The following is a 17423-nucleotide window of genomic DNA, read 5'->3' on the forward strand; positions in this document are numbered from 1 at the left end:
CAGATAGATTTGAAAACCCATCCTTTACAAGTCTAAACATTGTTTCATTCCCTGGCAGGAAGAAGGGCCATCCAGTCCTTTGTAGCAAGCTGGACCTGCCTCGCTGGTTCACAACCATATGCTGTGATTGAATATTCATGTCTCTCTACAACTGTAATAGCTGGGGTTTATAATGATTTGATTACATTTCAAGTGAAAATTCTTTTGAATCCTGATCATAAACATCTTATTTGGATTGGGTACTGAAAAGCAATAGTCCTTCTACAAATAGAGGTTTAGTGTATTCAGGAAGACTTGTCCAAGCTTCAAGTCTTTGTCACCTCCAGGGCAAAGATCAGACTCAGTTTCCAATAGAGACCCCAAACTACAGAAGAGAAAAGCTTTCTAGTGTTTGATAAATTGGATTAACATAAACCTGAAGAGTTATCAATGGGAGTAGCATTTTAAAAGTGTTCAACCAGCATTTCCTAAGGTTCTGGCATGCAGAACAGAGTTTGATTCAACAGTTAGTTTGAGCAGCTGGAAGTGGTTCTGTCTGTGTCCTTGGTATCAACTGAAACTAAGACCCAAATAATGTTTTTAGTAAATAAGGCCTAGATGCCAGAAATTCCTTGGCATTGAGAAGGGGAGGAACTCATGTGGTATCAGGCACTTGATGTGCGTCAAGTCCCAAATAAGATGTTTTGAAGTGTAAAACTGTGCAAAAAGGAAGAGTGAAGCATCTCAACTCTACCTCTTTTTATTGGTTCCATGTTGAAAGGGTGACATCTTGGCCATATTAAGTTAAACAAAATGTAGGGTTGGAAAGCCGTTTTACTTGTTTCTTTTTAGTTTGTTTTAAAATCTGGATGCTAGAAAATTTAGAATTGTACATGTGGCTTACATCTGGCCTTACACTTCAACCGGTTAGCACTGATGTAGAAAAATAGAAATGTTTGAGTGAATTGGTCATTTGTGACATAGTTACCTATTCTCCAAGTCTCTACAAGGGAGGACTCAGAAAGCATTGCTTTTAATGGACAGTTGGAAACACTGGGCTTCTTGGCAAATGGCTGCTATATCCATGGAAAATATTGTAGATTTTTATATTTCAAGAGTACAGCGAGGAAGCCCTTGTCCTTGAAGTTAGCAATGAGTTCAGTGTGTGTAGTCAAGGCCAAATGGCAGAAGTTAAGATACACTCAAGATGAAAATTGTCTTTTTATCAGTTAGTAGAATCCAGAGAACATTTTGCTGTGGTTGAATGCACATGCTTCCCTACAACTGAAATGCCTGGGGCTTATAATGACCTAATTACATTTCAAGTGAAAATTCTTTTGAAGACTGGTGTACAAATATCTGATGTGAGTTGTGTACTGAAAAGCAATAGTACATATTGTTGGAGTATGGATTTCCATCCCCCTACTGAGCTCACAGGAGCTTTGTAATAAAGAACAGAATTGGTGGTTTGAATAAAACTATAGAATGCCATCATATTAAACACGATCATTTTCTTTTTTAATGTTTCCAATGGAATCCAATTCCTCTGTAAATATGAGGGAAGAGAACTACCATAGAGATCATTAATATCTAGTCATCTGGAACATTACTTGCTTCCACCTGTAAAAAGTTTCATTTCATTATGTTCACCTGCTAGTGTCCTGAACGTCTCTATTAGGAGTACCTTTCTAACCACTGAACACGTGGTCCCTGACCCAAATTTTAATAGTATCTTGTCCTTAGAATTCCCACTCCGCCCCCCATAAAATATACAATGGAAGTAAACGAAACACTATATCTCTGAAAATATAAGCCAACAGGGCCAACATTGAATAGAAACATGCACAGTGCATATGAATTCTATTTTAGCTCCACTGAACTTTGTTCTGCTTGAGAAGAGAGGCAGACCTTAGAGAATGGCCAAGGACTGTTGCTCATAAGATTTTGGAGAGATTTCATTGCAAAAGACTCAAACTAAACTCTGTTTGCTTTAAATCCCAAGTCCTGGTTATCCGGGGATTCCATGTATCTTCATCCCTGACTACCTTTTTGATAGTCTTATATCTTGATTAGCAGGAACAACAGTTGCTTTGCTTACATTGCACAGGTACATGGATATCAGAAAGGGGGAGGCAGGCAATCCTCACAAAGTTTTATAGAGTACTGTCTACTGTCTGTGAGTTTAGTGGAGTCCAGGATATTTTCCACAAAGTTCAAATAAGTGGTTGTTTTTTGACATTTGTTTCCCAGAAAATATGTCTGTTGTTACTTTTGAATTCAGGAAGAAGTGCACACTATAAGAGGATAAGTTATTTCTTTATTTAATGAACTGAACCATAAGGCTTTCACTTTTGCATATGACCCAGAGCAAAGAAGGCTGTTTTGCAGATCCAATTTATGTAACAAGGAGGTTCTGCTCTTGGGCTCCATGTTTAGGAAATCTAATTGTGTTAATGTGGAATATAGCCTTTCTGTCAATTTGTGTTCAAGTCATTGAATAGAACGCTAAGAGCAAGATCACATTTTTCTAATATAACGACCCTTTGATATGTTGCTTCCGTCTTGTAACTCTGTGAGGGGTGAGATTGGTTTGAACCACTTACGCAGGGAACTCCACCAAGCATGTGGATCTTGTCTGGGTGATATCTGGCTCTTTGTAAAGTTAGATCTGCACTGAAACTTGACAACATACAATAGGACTACTAGGTAGAATAAGGCTGGCATTCAGAAAGTCCTGGAAACACAAAAATGTTGCATTAAGGACAACAGATATATTGACTAACGTAATCTACTGGTCACAGTTGACACTCCTAAAGTGACTAACAACCAGAGACTAGATAGACAGTCCAGAGACCTACAGCAAAGCCAACTACTGCTTCTCTAAAGGCAAGCAAACAAACAAAAACATAGCAATAAAATGACTCCTAATGACATCTTGTGATGCTCACTGATCAATGCTTTCTTCAGTCATTATCAGAGAAGCTTCCTTCTGCAGCAGATGGTGACACAGTCAAAGGCTCACAGTCAGACATATTACAGTGAGAGACCTTAGAACACTCTGCACTAAATGTAATGTCTTCATCAAATTCCTCCCCTCAAAGCATAGGGAAGAAGAGGCAGAAAGAGACAGGGGTGGGTGAAGGACACCAAGGCTTTCTAATTCAGCAGGCTGAATTCATATATGAACTAACAACTGAGGCAGCATGCACAAGGCCTTCCTGGTCTACACCAAATGAAGTACAAGAGCTGGAAAGAGAAGTGGACATATGGCTCTATCCTTAACCCAGAAGCGATCTCCAACTGATAACTACTTGCAGATGAATATTTAGTTTTCTCCAAGGGAGTCTCACTTGGCAAAGAAGTACTCTTAAGGTTAGGCTGCACAATCAATAGCAGAAGGTCAACAGAAAATGAACCGAATGCTATCACTGGAGGTTTCTTGTCTCAAGCCATGTCAAGGCTTTACAATATTTAGCTTATTTTACATTTCTATTATGTAGAAGGTCCTTTGTGTATGTATGTTCTTATGGGGTTCCTGAGTGTGCAAATGGATGGGTCTCTGTATCTGTATCTACTTTTGTTTTTCTTTTTGTTTTGTACTTTTTCTTCAGCTCATTTTCTTCTATTTGTTTGTTTTGTCCTACTCTGGTATGCTAATTTTATTTTATTTTATTTAGGTATTATCCATTAGAAGCCTGCTTGTTTTCTAATGAGGTACAGAAAAGAGGTGGATTCAAATGAGAAGGTTTTGGGAGGAACTTGAAGGCATAGAAGGAGAGAAAATCATAACCAGGATAGACTATTTAAGGGGGGAAATCTATTTTCAAGCATACTTTTCCTGGAAATATTCTACAATGGGTCAGTAATAGTGGGTAACAAGATGGGAGGATGCTTGCCTATTATAAAATGGAAGTTAAAAAAATGTGCTGGAGGCAATTATTGCATGAAGATATGAAATGGACCCTCAGAAACTATTTTGAACTCTGAGGGCATAAACTTTTGGTGAATTCTTCTAAATAGGCTTGTATTACATAGGAGGCTTTATGCAGATAGGCAGTAATAGTCTGTAAATGTCGTTTAAGTTTTTCTTCAACACTGCATTTATGATTGGCTTATGAAAAACCTGCCAAAGATAGCAGGAGTACAAATCATGCACCAGAAAAAATCCTTGGTATTCCTTTTAAGAACCAAACGGCCACCAAGAGAACTGATTGGTCAGGCTGCCTATGATGAGAATGGTTTAGAAGACATTAGTACAGGACAGTAGCATGGTGTCCATGCAAGTCACAAAGTTCTACTTAATTCTTTCTCATAGGGATGCAGAAGTGCTTCTTTTCTTCAGTAGAATGGATTTTCTGAGAATGAATGTTAATTCAGATTGTAGTTGACATCAGGCACCTTGTTATGTGTCAGGTACTGTCATACAGCACTGAGTCTGAAGGAATAATGTCTTTCAGTAAATAATCGAAGGAAGGGAATAAGGGCAGGCTCGGTGACAGTGGGAGGAGCAACTGAGCCTTTAGTGTGCTCAGTACATGGCCATGTGGGTGATTTATGACTGAGATTAAGGGTCTGTCCCAGTGTGGAGTGTTTGAAGAAATGATGGAACTCATGACACACATTGCTCGTCTAGCCACGGTTACTGGTTAGACTACAGTATTGCTAGGATCCCCTTTTCTAAGAGCCATACTAGAGGTCTAGTCTCTACTAGGTTGAAATTAGGAGTGCCCATGTGACTGGAAAGCCAATGTATGGTGAGTTGCTGCTGCAACTATGTAAGTCGATGTCAAGATGCTAAACCTCATAGCCGGAGGAAGCGGAGCGGCTGTGCAGCGCAGTCCCTCTGGCATGAGAAGCTTATGTGAGATATGAACTGCTGTGCTGCTTCTGTGGTAAATTTCGGTTTTACCTGTTATTTGGCATAATCTACTCCAGTTTCTCAGGAATAGCTGGAGTGGCAACTGGCAACTGATCTGGTAGTTTCTTTGTCTATGTGGGTGGAGGACAGTAATATGGGGAATTAAAGGGAGAGGGAGCAGATCTATGAGGATGAGGGGAATATATATGGTCAAAAGTCAATCTATGAAATTTGGAAGAAATTAATGAAACATACTATACATTTAGAAGAATTTCTTTGCAGCATTCTAAGGGCCAGTTAATTGTCTGCCTCAACGGAGGGAAGTTATTGGTGATTAAACATCTTTGTAAACATAAGAAATTGGGAAAAGTTAGCTAACTCTCTTTTGGTACTTAAGAGAAACTAGAGAAATTGTAAATATTATTTCCTTTCTGTAAACCAGAAGACTGAAATAAAAGGAGTGTAATTTGTAGAGGACTCTGTGCAGCGCGGAGATTACACTCTGGCCAGGGCCCTAGCACTTGTCTTTCTAGATGAGTAAAGAGTCATTTCAGCTTCTGGGTTAACTCACTCATTATGATCATTTCTAGCTCAATCCATTTATCCACAAATTTCAGGAATTCCTTGTTTTTAATAGCTGAATAGTATTCTATAGTGTATATGTACCACAGTTTCTTTATCCATTCTTCTACTGATGGACACTTAGGCTGTTTCCATGTTCTGGCTATTATGAATAAGGCTGCTATGAACATGGTTGAGCAAATTTTCTTGTTGTGTGCTGGAGCATCTTCTGCCCAGAATCAGAAAGACTCAAATGGTATACTCACTTATATCTGCATATTAGCCCAAGGGGCATGTCCCACGAAAGCCTTCACTTACCAGGAAACTGAGACAGAGGGGAGGACATTCTATTGGGACTCTAGATGAGAGAAGCATGGGAGAATGGCAAAGTAGAAGGATCCAGAGGGTCCTAGAAGCCTACAAGTAGAACATTATGATAGGCAGATTTGGGCCCAGGGGTCCCGCTCAAACTAAGGCACCAGCCAAGGACAATACAGGCCATAAAACTTTAAACCCCTACCCAGATCTATTCAATGGTTAGAACATTCTCCACAGTAGAGTGGAGAGGGGGATATGACTTTCTCACATACTCTGGTGCCTCACCTTTGACCATGTCCCCTGGAGGGGGAGACCTGGTGGCACTGAGAGGAAGGACAGCAGGTTACCAAGAAGAGACTTGATACCCTATGAGCATATACAGGGGGAGGTAATCCCCCTCAGGAACAGTCATAGGGGAGGGGAATAAGGGGAAAATGGGAGGGAGGGGAGAATGGGAGGATACAAGGGATGGGATAACCATTGAGATGTAACAAGAATAAATTAATAAAAAAGGAAAAAAAATAAAATACAAAAAAAAAAGAGTCATTTCAAAGCCACATTCTGCTGTCAAGGCACAAAATGGTTCAGCTTCAATGTTAATTTACTCACATAATTAAAGAATAAATGAGGTTTCTCACAGGATTTTCAGATTTGTCAATGAGCTGTAGATGTTATAATGCAAAAGTTATTTATATTTAAATTTTTCCCTTAAATTTTTGTTTGTTTGTTTGTTTGTTTGGTTTTTTAAGACAGGCTTTTTCTGTTTTCCTAGTTGTTCTGGAACTCACCCTGTAGACCAAGATGGTCTTGGACTTAGAGACCCTCCTGCAGAAGCCTTCCAAGTGCTGGAATTAAAGACATCTGCGATCAGGCCTTGCTCTAAATTCCTTTTGTATGTGTTATTTCATATATGAGTACTGTATTTACATAATACCCTGATGCTCTCCTTCCTCCGCCTCATCACACATCAGTCTCTACTGGAGTTCCTGGTCACTGATTTTTAAATTATGTTTTACACACACACACACACACACACACATACACACACACACACATACTCACACACACACACACACACACCCCTTTATAGATGCAAGATGCTGAGTTCATTCAATGTGACTCCCTTGTATATGTGTTTTGATCACTGCTTGGGATTGGATCACTAGTCAGAGGTCTTGATTCCTGAGCAGGCCGAGTCTCTCTGTCTCTCCCACAGCAGTCATTAACTGATGTAATTCATCATCTAGGGGTGGAGCCTTATGAGACTTCATCCATCAATGTTTCCAGGTCATAATTCTAATCTCAAGTGTTTGTGTACAGCATCAATGTGTGTGGATACACGTTTACTGAAAGAGTACACACATACTTTACCCTTTTGGAAGATGTTACTTAACCAAGGCACACTGAAACTGTGTAGCATTTGAATATATTTTTTAAAACTTAACAGTGAATATTCAAAAGTTTAACTCAAAGTTACTTCTTAAGAGCCATTACATGGGACTTTCCTACCCAAATCAAGTTTTTACAAGTTTATCTTTTTATTTTTAATATTTATTTTATTCAGTGTAAATGTCTCTGCAGATGCTCGTCTGTGTGTATACAGGATGCACGCAGAAGTCCATGGACACTAGAAGGGGATGCTGGTTTCTCTGGAAGTGGGATTATAAGAGGCTGTAAGCTACCCCAGTGGGTGCTGGGTGTCTACTATAGCATTGCTCAACTGTTTAATTTGTAACCAAATGCACATATGTAGCTAAAAGACTCAACCTCATTTCACTTAAAGGTGCTATGAAGCTTATATATTATTAATTTTGGGTTAATTCTCTTGTAGAGAATTGAAGCAGACCTCCCACATAATTGGTGTAAGTAATGTGAGCAAGGAGTTGCTGCCTATAAAGTGCTCCTAAAACTGTCCATTGCACAGAAAACAATTACAAATGCATTTTTATATCAGTGCCTAAATAAAAAGTTCGCATAACAAAAATGGAGTTTTTTATTTGATTTTACCTGTGAAATTGTGAAATTAAGAATGTATGGAGACAAGAATGCCCTTGACTTCCAAGTGTGGGTTCAAATCCAGAAAATCGAAGTAAGCCTGGGTATAGAAGCATGTGTCTGTAGTCCCAGACATCTTACTGTGAGGTAGAAAGTGGAGACAAGACAATTACTGGGAGCTTGTAGGCCAGCTGTGTTGGCATACATAATGGCAAACAAAAACCCTGTCCCAAACAAGGTGGAAGGTGAAGCCCTACACCAGAGTTTGCCCTGTAATCTTCATATGACCACTGTGGCTCATGTGCATTTGCACATTTATAAACACACATACAGATACACAAACACATACACACATACATACACACACAAACACACACACATATGTACACGCACACATACACACAGGCACACACACATATATACACACAGACTCACACAGAGACACACACAGACACACACAGACATATAAACACACACATGTACATGCACACATACACACACACATATAAACATAGACAGATAGACAGACAGACAGACAGACACACACACACAAACACACACACAGACAAACAGAAGAATACCTAAGATCAACACCATTGTCATGCAATACTTCACAGTAGAGATCGAAGAATACGGCTTGCGGATCCCATTTGTGTTTCTTCAGGATAACATATAATTTGATGATGATATCTCTTTTCTATAAAAGGGAACATATATTTTTGTCTTTCTCTTAAAGAAATGACATGGATGTGATATCAAGGGGTGGAGGACTTTGAAATTCCCTGGACATTCCTGCCAATTCTTGGTTAGATTTTACTTTGACATTGACACAATCCTGATGATTATTTTTTGCTTTTAAATATTCAACTTTGAATTTTCTAATATGCTAATAAGAAGCAGTAAGACCCGTTATCTGTAGCAATGGGGATATTAATCTTTGACTTATTATGCTGAGATGGGAACAAAGAACACTATATACTTGGAACTTACAGATTTTTTTCTTATGCAAAATGTGGTTGAAACTTGGTTTCTTTTCTAATTACTGCTTTCTAACCATATCATAAATGCTATAGGGAATATTAACTCCCACTTAATTTTAAATATTTACTTATGGATAAGATTTATTTATGATTGAAAGTTTCACAATGATGATGTATATCTATATTTCAGAAATTTAAATATTCTTATACACATTAATTTTTTCCTATTATGAACAATATTTAGATTTTGTATAATCAAATACCAATGTACTCTTGAGAAATTTCAAAATTGTCATTGATTATTAAATATTCAGCTTCTGTGGGATTGTGTCTGGTCCTATAAAGTGCTAATTTGAAACCCTGGCTACCTTGTTCTTGTGACAAAGGCTCTATGCTGTGAACTGTTAAATAACCCCTAATATTTATGCCATGCTTGGTTAAACAGGAAATGGGCTATTTCACTATAAATAATGCACAAGTCCACTTTAATAACCCACCACTGTGCCACCTTAGAAATTGCTTTGCATTTATTGATCACTAAGAGTGAAACTGAAATATTTGAAAACATTACATAGCCTTATATCATTAGCTACAGATAAGGAAAAGAGAAATCAATATATTCCTGCCCCTAAACTCCACATTTCTACTCTACCCAATTCTCTCAAGTAAATCACTTCAACAATTTAGATAAACCCAGCATATTATATAGAAGGCAACTAGTAAAAGAGATTAACAGTTGTTAACTAGATTGTTAATGAAATCATAAATTCATGTGTATAACAAGAGATCCAGAGAGTCTAAGACAGGCCATTTTGACAGTGATGTTACCAAATGATTTGTGTGCCAGAGAAAGTGTTAGTGTGACAAACTAGGTGAAGTGAATACTACACCCCTAAAAATGCTCAAAACTAAACAGGGAAAAGGGCATAAGTGTGAATTTAAATTTTAAGCTCATGGCTATTTTAAGGGATTGTTTTGTGTGCCCTAAACCCATCCTTCAAATCTGTGTATATTACTTTTAACATATGCATATAAAATACTGGGGAATCCTCATTTGCCACTTGAATAAAATAAACAAGCATACACTAAAATAAACACCTGACATATTTGCACTGGCAGTTAGAAATGCTGTACAAAATAAAGTGCTAATGCACAGTTCCTGATAGTTTTTGTGATTAAGTTTAAAAGGTGTTTGCTCTGAAACTACTTCAAACTAATGGCTTAATTTCTATGTTGCTTAATATGTATGCTTTGTTTCTTGAATTGTTCTTACTGAAACATCCATGGTCACTGAACTCTGGATGTTCAAAACCAAAGATAATTTAGATTAAGTATACAAAGTTCTTTCTGTCAAATGGGACATCTCACTTTGCTATGAACAAATGCTCTTTAATACATAAGGACTCCAGCCTCTCTCTCTCTCTCTCTCTCTCTCTCTCTCTCTCTCTCTCTCTCTCTCTCTCTCACACACATCTATACAAAAGATATAAAAGGCTGTAGCTAATGCCAAGCAATGTTTTGAATTCTTATCTCACCCTTGAGGTCCATTGATATCTTTTTTATCATGAATATCAAGTGGCTAAAACATCCTTTTTACTTTATTTTCCTATCAATTTCAGTAGCAGTTTTAATGAGTAAAAAAGAATAAATCAATATTTAAATAAAAGATACACAAGGTATGTGTTTAATTCACAGAGCATAAAAGAGTTCTTGAATTTTCAAGAATTTCCTATAACAAATTATATGAGTAAATTTGCTTCACAAATAATGGAATCAGTTATGGTCTCAAGAAAAAGATGATTAACTTTTATTCATTTTGTAATAATTTTATTGCTTTAATTTGTTCCCTTGTAGGAAATAAATATAACTCTTTAGGTTTATTGCTCCACATTAATTTAACTATGATATCCCTCAAGGGGGAAAATACATAGAAATAAAAATACTTAAATGGAGCTTTTAGCATTGCATGTTTTGTTATGCAAGTGATCTTAATTCAGTGCTGTAACATGATTTATACACAACATCCAGGAAGTCTATAGAAGTCAAAGAACAAATGCTGTTAATATATCTAAACAATACAGTTTATCCAGCAGAGCCAGGCCAAGGAGGAGGACTGTGCTGATGAGAATACCCCAAAAGGAACCCTATCTTTGATTCCTTCTTTCACAAACACCAACTACTCCACTTTGTGTGTGATATTAAAGATGTAATCAGGACCTCTTTCTCTTGCTACATTTCTGGAAGAAAATCACAAACTTACCATCACATAAACTTTGGTCACTTAAGCCATTTGCTCTCTATGCTTAGGAGGAAAATGAGAATGAAGAAGCCTCAGAAACAGAGAAACACACACACATGCTCAATTGTTAACAAAGGCGTTGATTTTAGTTTTCATTCCAAGTGCTCAAAAGCAGACACTGGGGCAAGAGGTGAAGAAGAATATTTTTATGAAGACAGAGAAGATGTTTCTAAGGTGAATTGTCAGCATGTTGTTTTATAATAATGTGAAATGTGTTCCCTGGCACACTCTGTTTAGCAGTCCTGTGCAAGACTGTAAAGACACAGAAAAATCCTCTCTTGTCTCTCTCCTCCACTGGACTCCTCCTCTCTTTAACCTACGCCAGCACACAGCCCAGCAGTCTCTGTGGAAAGCCCTGTCCACAAGCACCACAGTAAGGACATAATAAAGCCTCTAGCCTACCAGCCCTCTATTATATTGTTATCCGATTCAATAGACTTCAAGTGGTAGCTTCTATTCTTTATTCTTGTCTAAAGTTTCAGTCAAATTATCCCAGAGATTGTAATTGTGTCATTTACCCAATTAGACTACTAACTCCACTTAGAAATTATGCCAGGAACATTCTCGTATTTTAAGAATGATCATTCTTATATATTTTTTTATGTAAATTACTCCCAGATACATTAACTTAATCTGTACTTTTGTGCTGATGTCTACATGTATCTACTTCAGCAGTGATTGCTTGTCAAGATAACAATGCCTCATCCAAACAAAACCCAGACATACGCGTTTGTCATTATGAATTGTGTCACGTTTAGGAGTTTGCTTAAAAGTGCAGCTAATTTTGAAACGTAACCACTTGTAGGTTGCCTTACCTTTTGCTCAAGCTAATTTAATGAAATATTTAGTCTCTAAAAACGTGTCCTTTCAAGGTAAGTTATGACATCCAAGGTTCAGAACGTTAAACTTTCTTTTCTATTAAAAATAGACAACCACTAGAGCTTTAATGCACCGCTCCGCTCTCCCGTGTATTTACACTTGCAGTTAAGACTTTGCAAGGACAGAGTGAAGTCTGGAAAAGGAGGACAAGGAGTGGCTTGTGGCTGGGAGCTGGAAGAGGAGGTGGTTAGGAAATTTCGCACAGGTGGCTGATGATGGATGGAGGTGAAAGCAGTTCAGGAGGAAGGTGGCATTTGGGAAAGAGGCACTCTACCTGTGTAGCCCAGCGAATTGTCATCATTATCAGAGGTGGGGGCCGGCGTCCCGTTGTCCTTGGCCCTCTCTAGGTCCTCAGGGTCTGTCGGAAACAACACCAGAGCTGCTGATGGGGTCACAGAAGTAACAGTAGTTGCCATTTCGATCACAGCATGGCCAGACACAAGTAAATCCACGCGAGACAGGAAAACACACAAGGACAACACACGGCACACATCCTCCTTGCCAGCCCTGCAGCACAGTGAGCCCTGTGCTGGTCCCAGCACCATCCTTCCTGTTCCTTCTTCCCCTTAATTTCCCTAATTCTCGGCACTGCTTGCACCTTTGCTGCACTACTTCAAAGCTGGAGGAGTGCTCCGACTGCCCTGTGTGAGGCCGCCAGCATGACTGAGGGAGCATATGGAGGAGGGAGAGGGCAGGGTGCCTGGATGCTAGCATTGCTAATTTTCTACCTTATTGTTAATCAAAGCTATTGACTGTGATCACTCCCCATCATCGCTTCATCTCCTGGCAATTACAGACTCCCGGGACTGTACTTCAGATGAGAGCAGGAGGGAGTGGGTAAGGATCTTGTAGAGGCAGAAGGAGACTGATATTATAAAAATGCTCTTTTTCTCCCCCCCGCGAGAAAACAGTAAGGAAAGCGATGTACACCCTATGTCTTTGGAGGACAACAATTTCTCCTAGAATAGGACTGAGGAAAAATTGAGTGAGTGGCTGGGTAAAATAGATCCTAACTTGGAATATTTTTCCTTTGAATACGTAAAGGCATTCCAGGTTTCTCAGAGTCTATATTGAACCCCTCCCCATATAAGCATTATCATCTATGTATTCTTAATTTTCTCAAGAAAAAGCAGTGCTTTTTTAAGTTGCGCATTTACATCTTATGCAGCGTTTTAGAGATGAGGTGGATGCAACACTTAGGTCTGATATCAAGAGCCGATGATGGTCTGTGAGTAACAGCATTCCAGGGATGCTGTTGTTATGTGTTGGATCTACATGTGCCAGATAACTTCGACCCATAAACTACCTATTGCTTCACTGCTGGTAAGTAGACAGAGAAACAATAAAGACTACAGATTCTAACTCAAATCATGTGGAGTCATAGGTCATTCAGGTTGCCCTGCTCTGGAGGCTTTTATTGCCTTAAACAGCATCTGCAGAGGATTCTTCTGCCTTGTGTGGGGAGGAGCAGCTGTTAGCGGAGGAAAGAAAGTGAGTCACTTACAAACGAGGCAGCAAGCACACACAGGTAATGTCCCTCTAGGAATATCACAGGCATCATTAATTCTGTATCCCTGCTTGTTCCCAGTTAGGGCGACACATTTTGTCTTAAACAGAGCCATTCAGGGATGGCTTGGGCGTTTTAGACAAGAAATAAGAAGTCTATCACAAGTCCTCAAGGAGGTTTTGCCAGTTATTTACTGTTCACACTCACTTTCTTCCTCTTTATATTCCCTACCACAAGTGTCCAAGGATGAAACTGTTCTGGTTACCATGGGAAGAGAAGGGTTTGGGTCCGTGCAGAAAAAAGGGGGGCATGCTCATTTTTCTTTACCTATCCTTTCTCTCTCTGGGGATGGATTTGTCATGTTTATTCTCAAAAGTGACTTTGGAAATGGTCAGGCACTGAGCTGTCCGCTCTCTAGCCTTCCAGCTTGTTAACTTTGTGAGATGCATGAACTTCTTAGGTCAGAGCCGTGTGTTCTCTCCATTAGACAGACTGCGAAGCAGATCTCATTTGGTTATTTGGGGCAGTATTAAGTTATTTCAGTGCTGGACCACAAACCGGGTAACCTCACTTAAGGGGTTAAACAAATAAGAGGCTGACACTGAGAGACGAGTAAAAAATGTCCTTCATGTATACTAGAAGGCTTTTAGGGAAGGGTGCAATTCTGATTCTTCAAATATTGTTTAAAGAAATTAATTAGTTTTAGTAACAAGCACAGATAGTCAAGGCAAACCCTGCACTTAATTATGAAGAGATACTTAGTTTATTTAAAGTGCTTGCACTATTCCTAATTATTTTGTTCAAAACATGATAACAATTTTTTTTCTAAATCTAGGAGTGAATTAAATTGGTTTGTTTACTTGGAATTATAAATTGTGCTATATGGGTTTGTATATTTTTGTTACTAATGCCTTTCTGGAAATGTGAATATTTTCCTAAAGTCCACGGAAAAAGACCAGTCAGTTCATTATCATTGAAATGAGTTGCCTAAATCTACTTAAAGGAAAAAAAAACCTTCATCTACCTCTTAACTTATCCTTAGTGCTTTGTAAACTTACCTCCTTGTTTCTACCTACCGTGCTAGGGCCTCCTTTTAGGCTTAGGAAAGATTAGACTGTGCATTAATAAATCAATTTTACCATATCTACAAAGCCCATCCTGGCTATCTCAAACTGCCTTTAATTAAAGACATGCTGGGCCTAAAGGAAACAGAAGGTGGCATTCTTTCTAACTTCACTAATTTTTCTCTTTTCTCCTCCTTCTTGTCAAAAGATAACAGTAATATAAAATGCCCCGTTGACTCACTCTGTGTGAGCTGGAGGCTGAAGGTTGAGTCAAAAAGATGGAAACTTATGTTTTTGTGTTGTTAAGTAGTATTGATTATTGAGCCACAGGCTAGAAGATTAAGAGGTGAGAGGTTATTTTGTTTTAGCATATTTGAAGGAGGGTCCTTCTGTAGACTCAGGGTTTAGGGTCCTGCAGGCCTAAGTTCAAGAGGGTGTAGCTACTGTTTGTTGATTTAAGCCTCCATATTTTTTATAACTGCGTTGGTACTGGGAACTTTGGCTTTCATTAATCAGATGAAAATGTAAACTCCCCAGGTTAGGTACTTTTATTTTTTTATTCTTACACAGAACTGAAGATAGTAGATGAATTAATGAAGGCAACTTTTACTTAAGTGACTAGCTCTAAGTAAAAAACAACTGGAAAGTGAAACAAAAAAGCATTTCTCTACTAGTGTCATGTACTGGAGGGAAAGTACTATAAATGAACTCAGATGTTTTTGTATGCTCTATCTCTCTGGTGAGCCTATATTAGATATGAAGTATTTTGTGAGATAAAAAAGGAAGTTTGAACCATAAAAATCAGAAGCATCCAAGGTTGAAAACAAGGTGAGTAGATCCCCATGACCAATTCCTGTCTGATACCTACCTTCTGGGAAATTAGTACCTATCTCGTGTTCACTAACTTCCACAGCAACAGGTTCATTGTTATGAAATCTTGTTTTTCATTTGATGGCTAAGAACAAATCTGCTATTTTGATTCTCTGTTCCTCAACTTCAGTTCTAATCGGTGAGGATAGACCACACTAGTGCTCATTGAACGGCTGCCTTTTCACTTCCCAGACTTCTTAAATTCTCATGTTTTATAGTTCTCTGGACTTTGAATTTTTCATCTTGCCTTCTCTGTGGATGCCCCCATCTAGACCAAACCTAGTAGGGTTTGTAAGTGAATACAGCCTCCATCTTGCTCATGTGAATGCTCTACCAACAGCCTAATCATAGTCCACGGCCAATTCAACTTCATGTCTATTCCAAGAAATTTCATATTTTCAATTAGTAAATGTGATACTTATCAACTGTCCCTTCGACATAGTTTTTTTCCTAGGGTCCCCGTTTGTGTTATCTATATTAAATGTACACGATATTTTCATTATTTTATAATTCAGTAAATGCCAGTATCCTGGAAAACAACAGCTCACTCTAGCTTTCATAAATACTAGCCTTGGTATGTATAAAAATTTAGTTGCTTACCATTATCTGCTGGATGTGAGGTTGTATATAATACTCGAAGCCATAACATATAAGATTATATATAAAAGTCTTTGACATGTTTTATAATAAAACTATAAAAGAGATAAACACTATAAATTGGTATTTTCTAATAAACTTTGTGTGTTTAAGTACAACTCAGTCAACATTTTGATTTATGGAAAAAATTTTATGTATGTAATTTATTTTATGCTACAAAATGTAAGCATTTCTACATTTTAAAATTGCTTGATAGGGCAAATTAACACATTCATGTTTAAAACAGATTGAATATGTGCTCAGAGATTGTCAAGAGCATGTCCGTTGTTGATAACTATTCACTGTATTTCAGAACAGAGCTCCCGCATGAAATTATTCTTGCCCAACTGGAACTTTGTATTGTCTATCTAGCAACAACTAGCTCTAAATCTTTTTGGTGGAATGAGGTTACAGAACTGTAGATTTCTCAGTACCAAAGTAGCACTTCAGAAATCACTTTCTAACTGTAAGGGAAAAATATACTTTGATAATGGCTGCAATATAGAGTCACCACTTTAATTCAACAGTCAAACCTAGTCTCACCATAGTAGATGTCTAAGAATGGGAAGACAATTGTGTGGTATAGCATAGTTTCACTTTAAACAAGCCAGGTTTGACTTGAATGCGTTGAACTTAAGACCCAACATACAATGTACAGATAACAATATCTATTATTATTAGACTATACAGGTAGAAAAATTAAATGATGAGGCACCATCCTGTTTCTGACTTTCCAATAATGGAGAAAAATACTGTGTGAGGATCTAGAGAAAGAATATAGCACATGTGAGTAATTCATCTACTATGGAAACATAAAAAGTGCAAGTGTGGTTGGAAGATCATGTGGTCTAAGCAAGTCTGGAGTGCACTGATGGAATGATGCACTGACACTTATCCTTCCCTCTTGCAGGAAGATGGCTATTTTCCTAGGGCTAAAGCGCCTATGAGTTCTGGTATATGGCTCATATTTCTCTAGGTTTCTCACCATACCTTGGTAAACAGTGTAAGAGTACGGAAATGTAGATGCCCAAGGGGAAAAAAGAAGCTCTGATGTTCAGACTTGGAGTTTCAAAGGTGGGCTTGGAGGCAGAGCCTGGCAGATCTCTGTAAGTTCGAGGCCATCCTGATCTACATTGAAAGATCCACAATAGCTAAGACTACATAGTAAGAAGATGTCTCAAATAGATAGATAGATAAAAATGCACAAATCAATTAGGGGTTTCATTTGTTTATATCAACAATTTCAATTGGTTTTGTAATTCATCAAACATTAGAATATTTGCCACCTGCACGTCCTTCTGTTGCCATGTTCCACTGAGGCGGATTCACCTCATAGAATTTACATTAAACATAAAAGTCTCCTCTTTGGTCTACTGTAAAGTGTTAAGCTGGTTTCTTTATAGATTTGAATTATCACTGCCCCACACTTTGGCATTAATTGACATTTTGAAGATGACCATTAATAAAAGATTAGGGG

The 17423-nt window shown here is 38.2% G+C and overlaps 1 protein-coding gene across 6 annotated transcripts in view; it reads right to left on the reverse strand.

The window, feature by feature from the left end:
* ROBO1 (roundabout guidance receptor 1) overlaps positions 1–17423 on the reverse strand; it is a 994953-nt gene that overhangs the window by 458551 nt on the left and 518979 nt on the right. For 5 of the 6 annotated variants that reach the window (XM_084802512.1, XM_084802517.1, XM_084802513.1 and 2 more), the window contains one exon: positions 12144–12227. The exons of the other annotated variant lie outside the window; for it this stretch is intronic. In XM_084802512.1, the coding sequence (XP_084658638.1) occupies positions 12144–12227 (84 nt within the window). The remainder of the gene's footprint in view (positions 1–12143; positions 12228–17423) is intronic. 6 annotated transcript variants of the gene reach the window in all.

The sequence above is a fragment of the Acomys minous genome (assembly GCF_964271855.1).
Source record: "Acomys minous genome assembly, chromosome: 11".
Taxonomy (NCBI): domain Eukaryota; kingdom Metazoa; phylum Chordata; class Mammalia; order Rodentia; family Muridae; genus Acomys; species Acomys minous.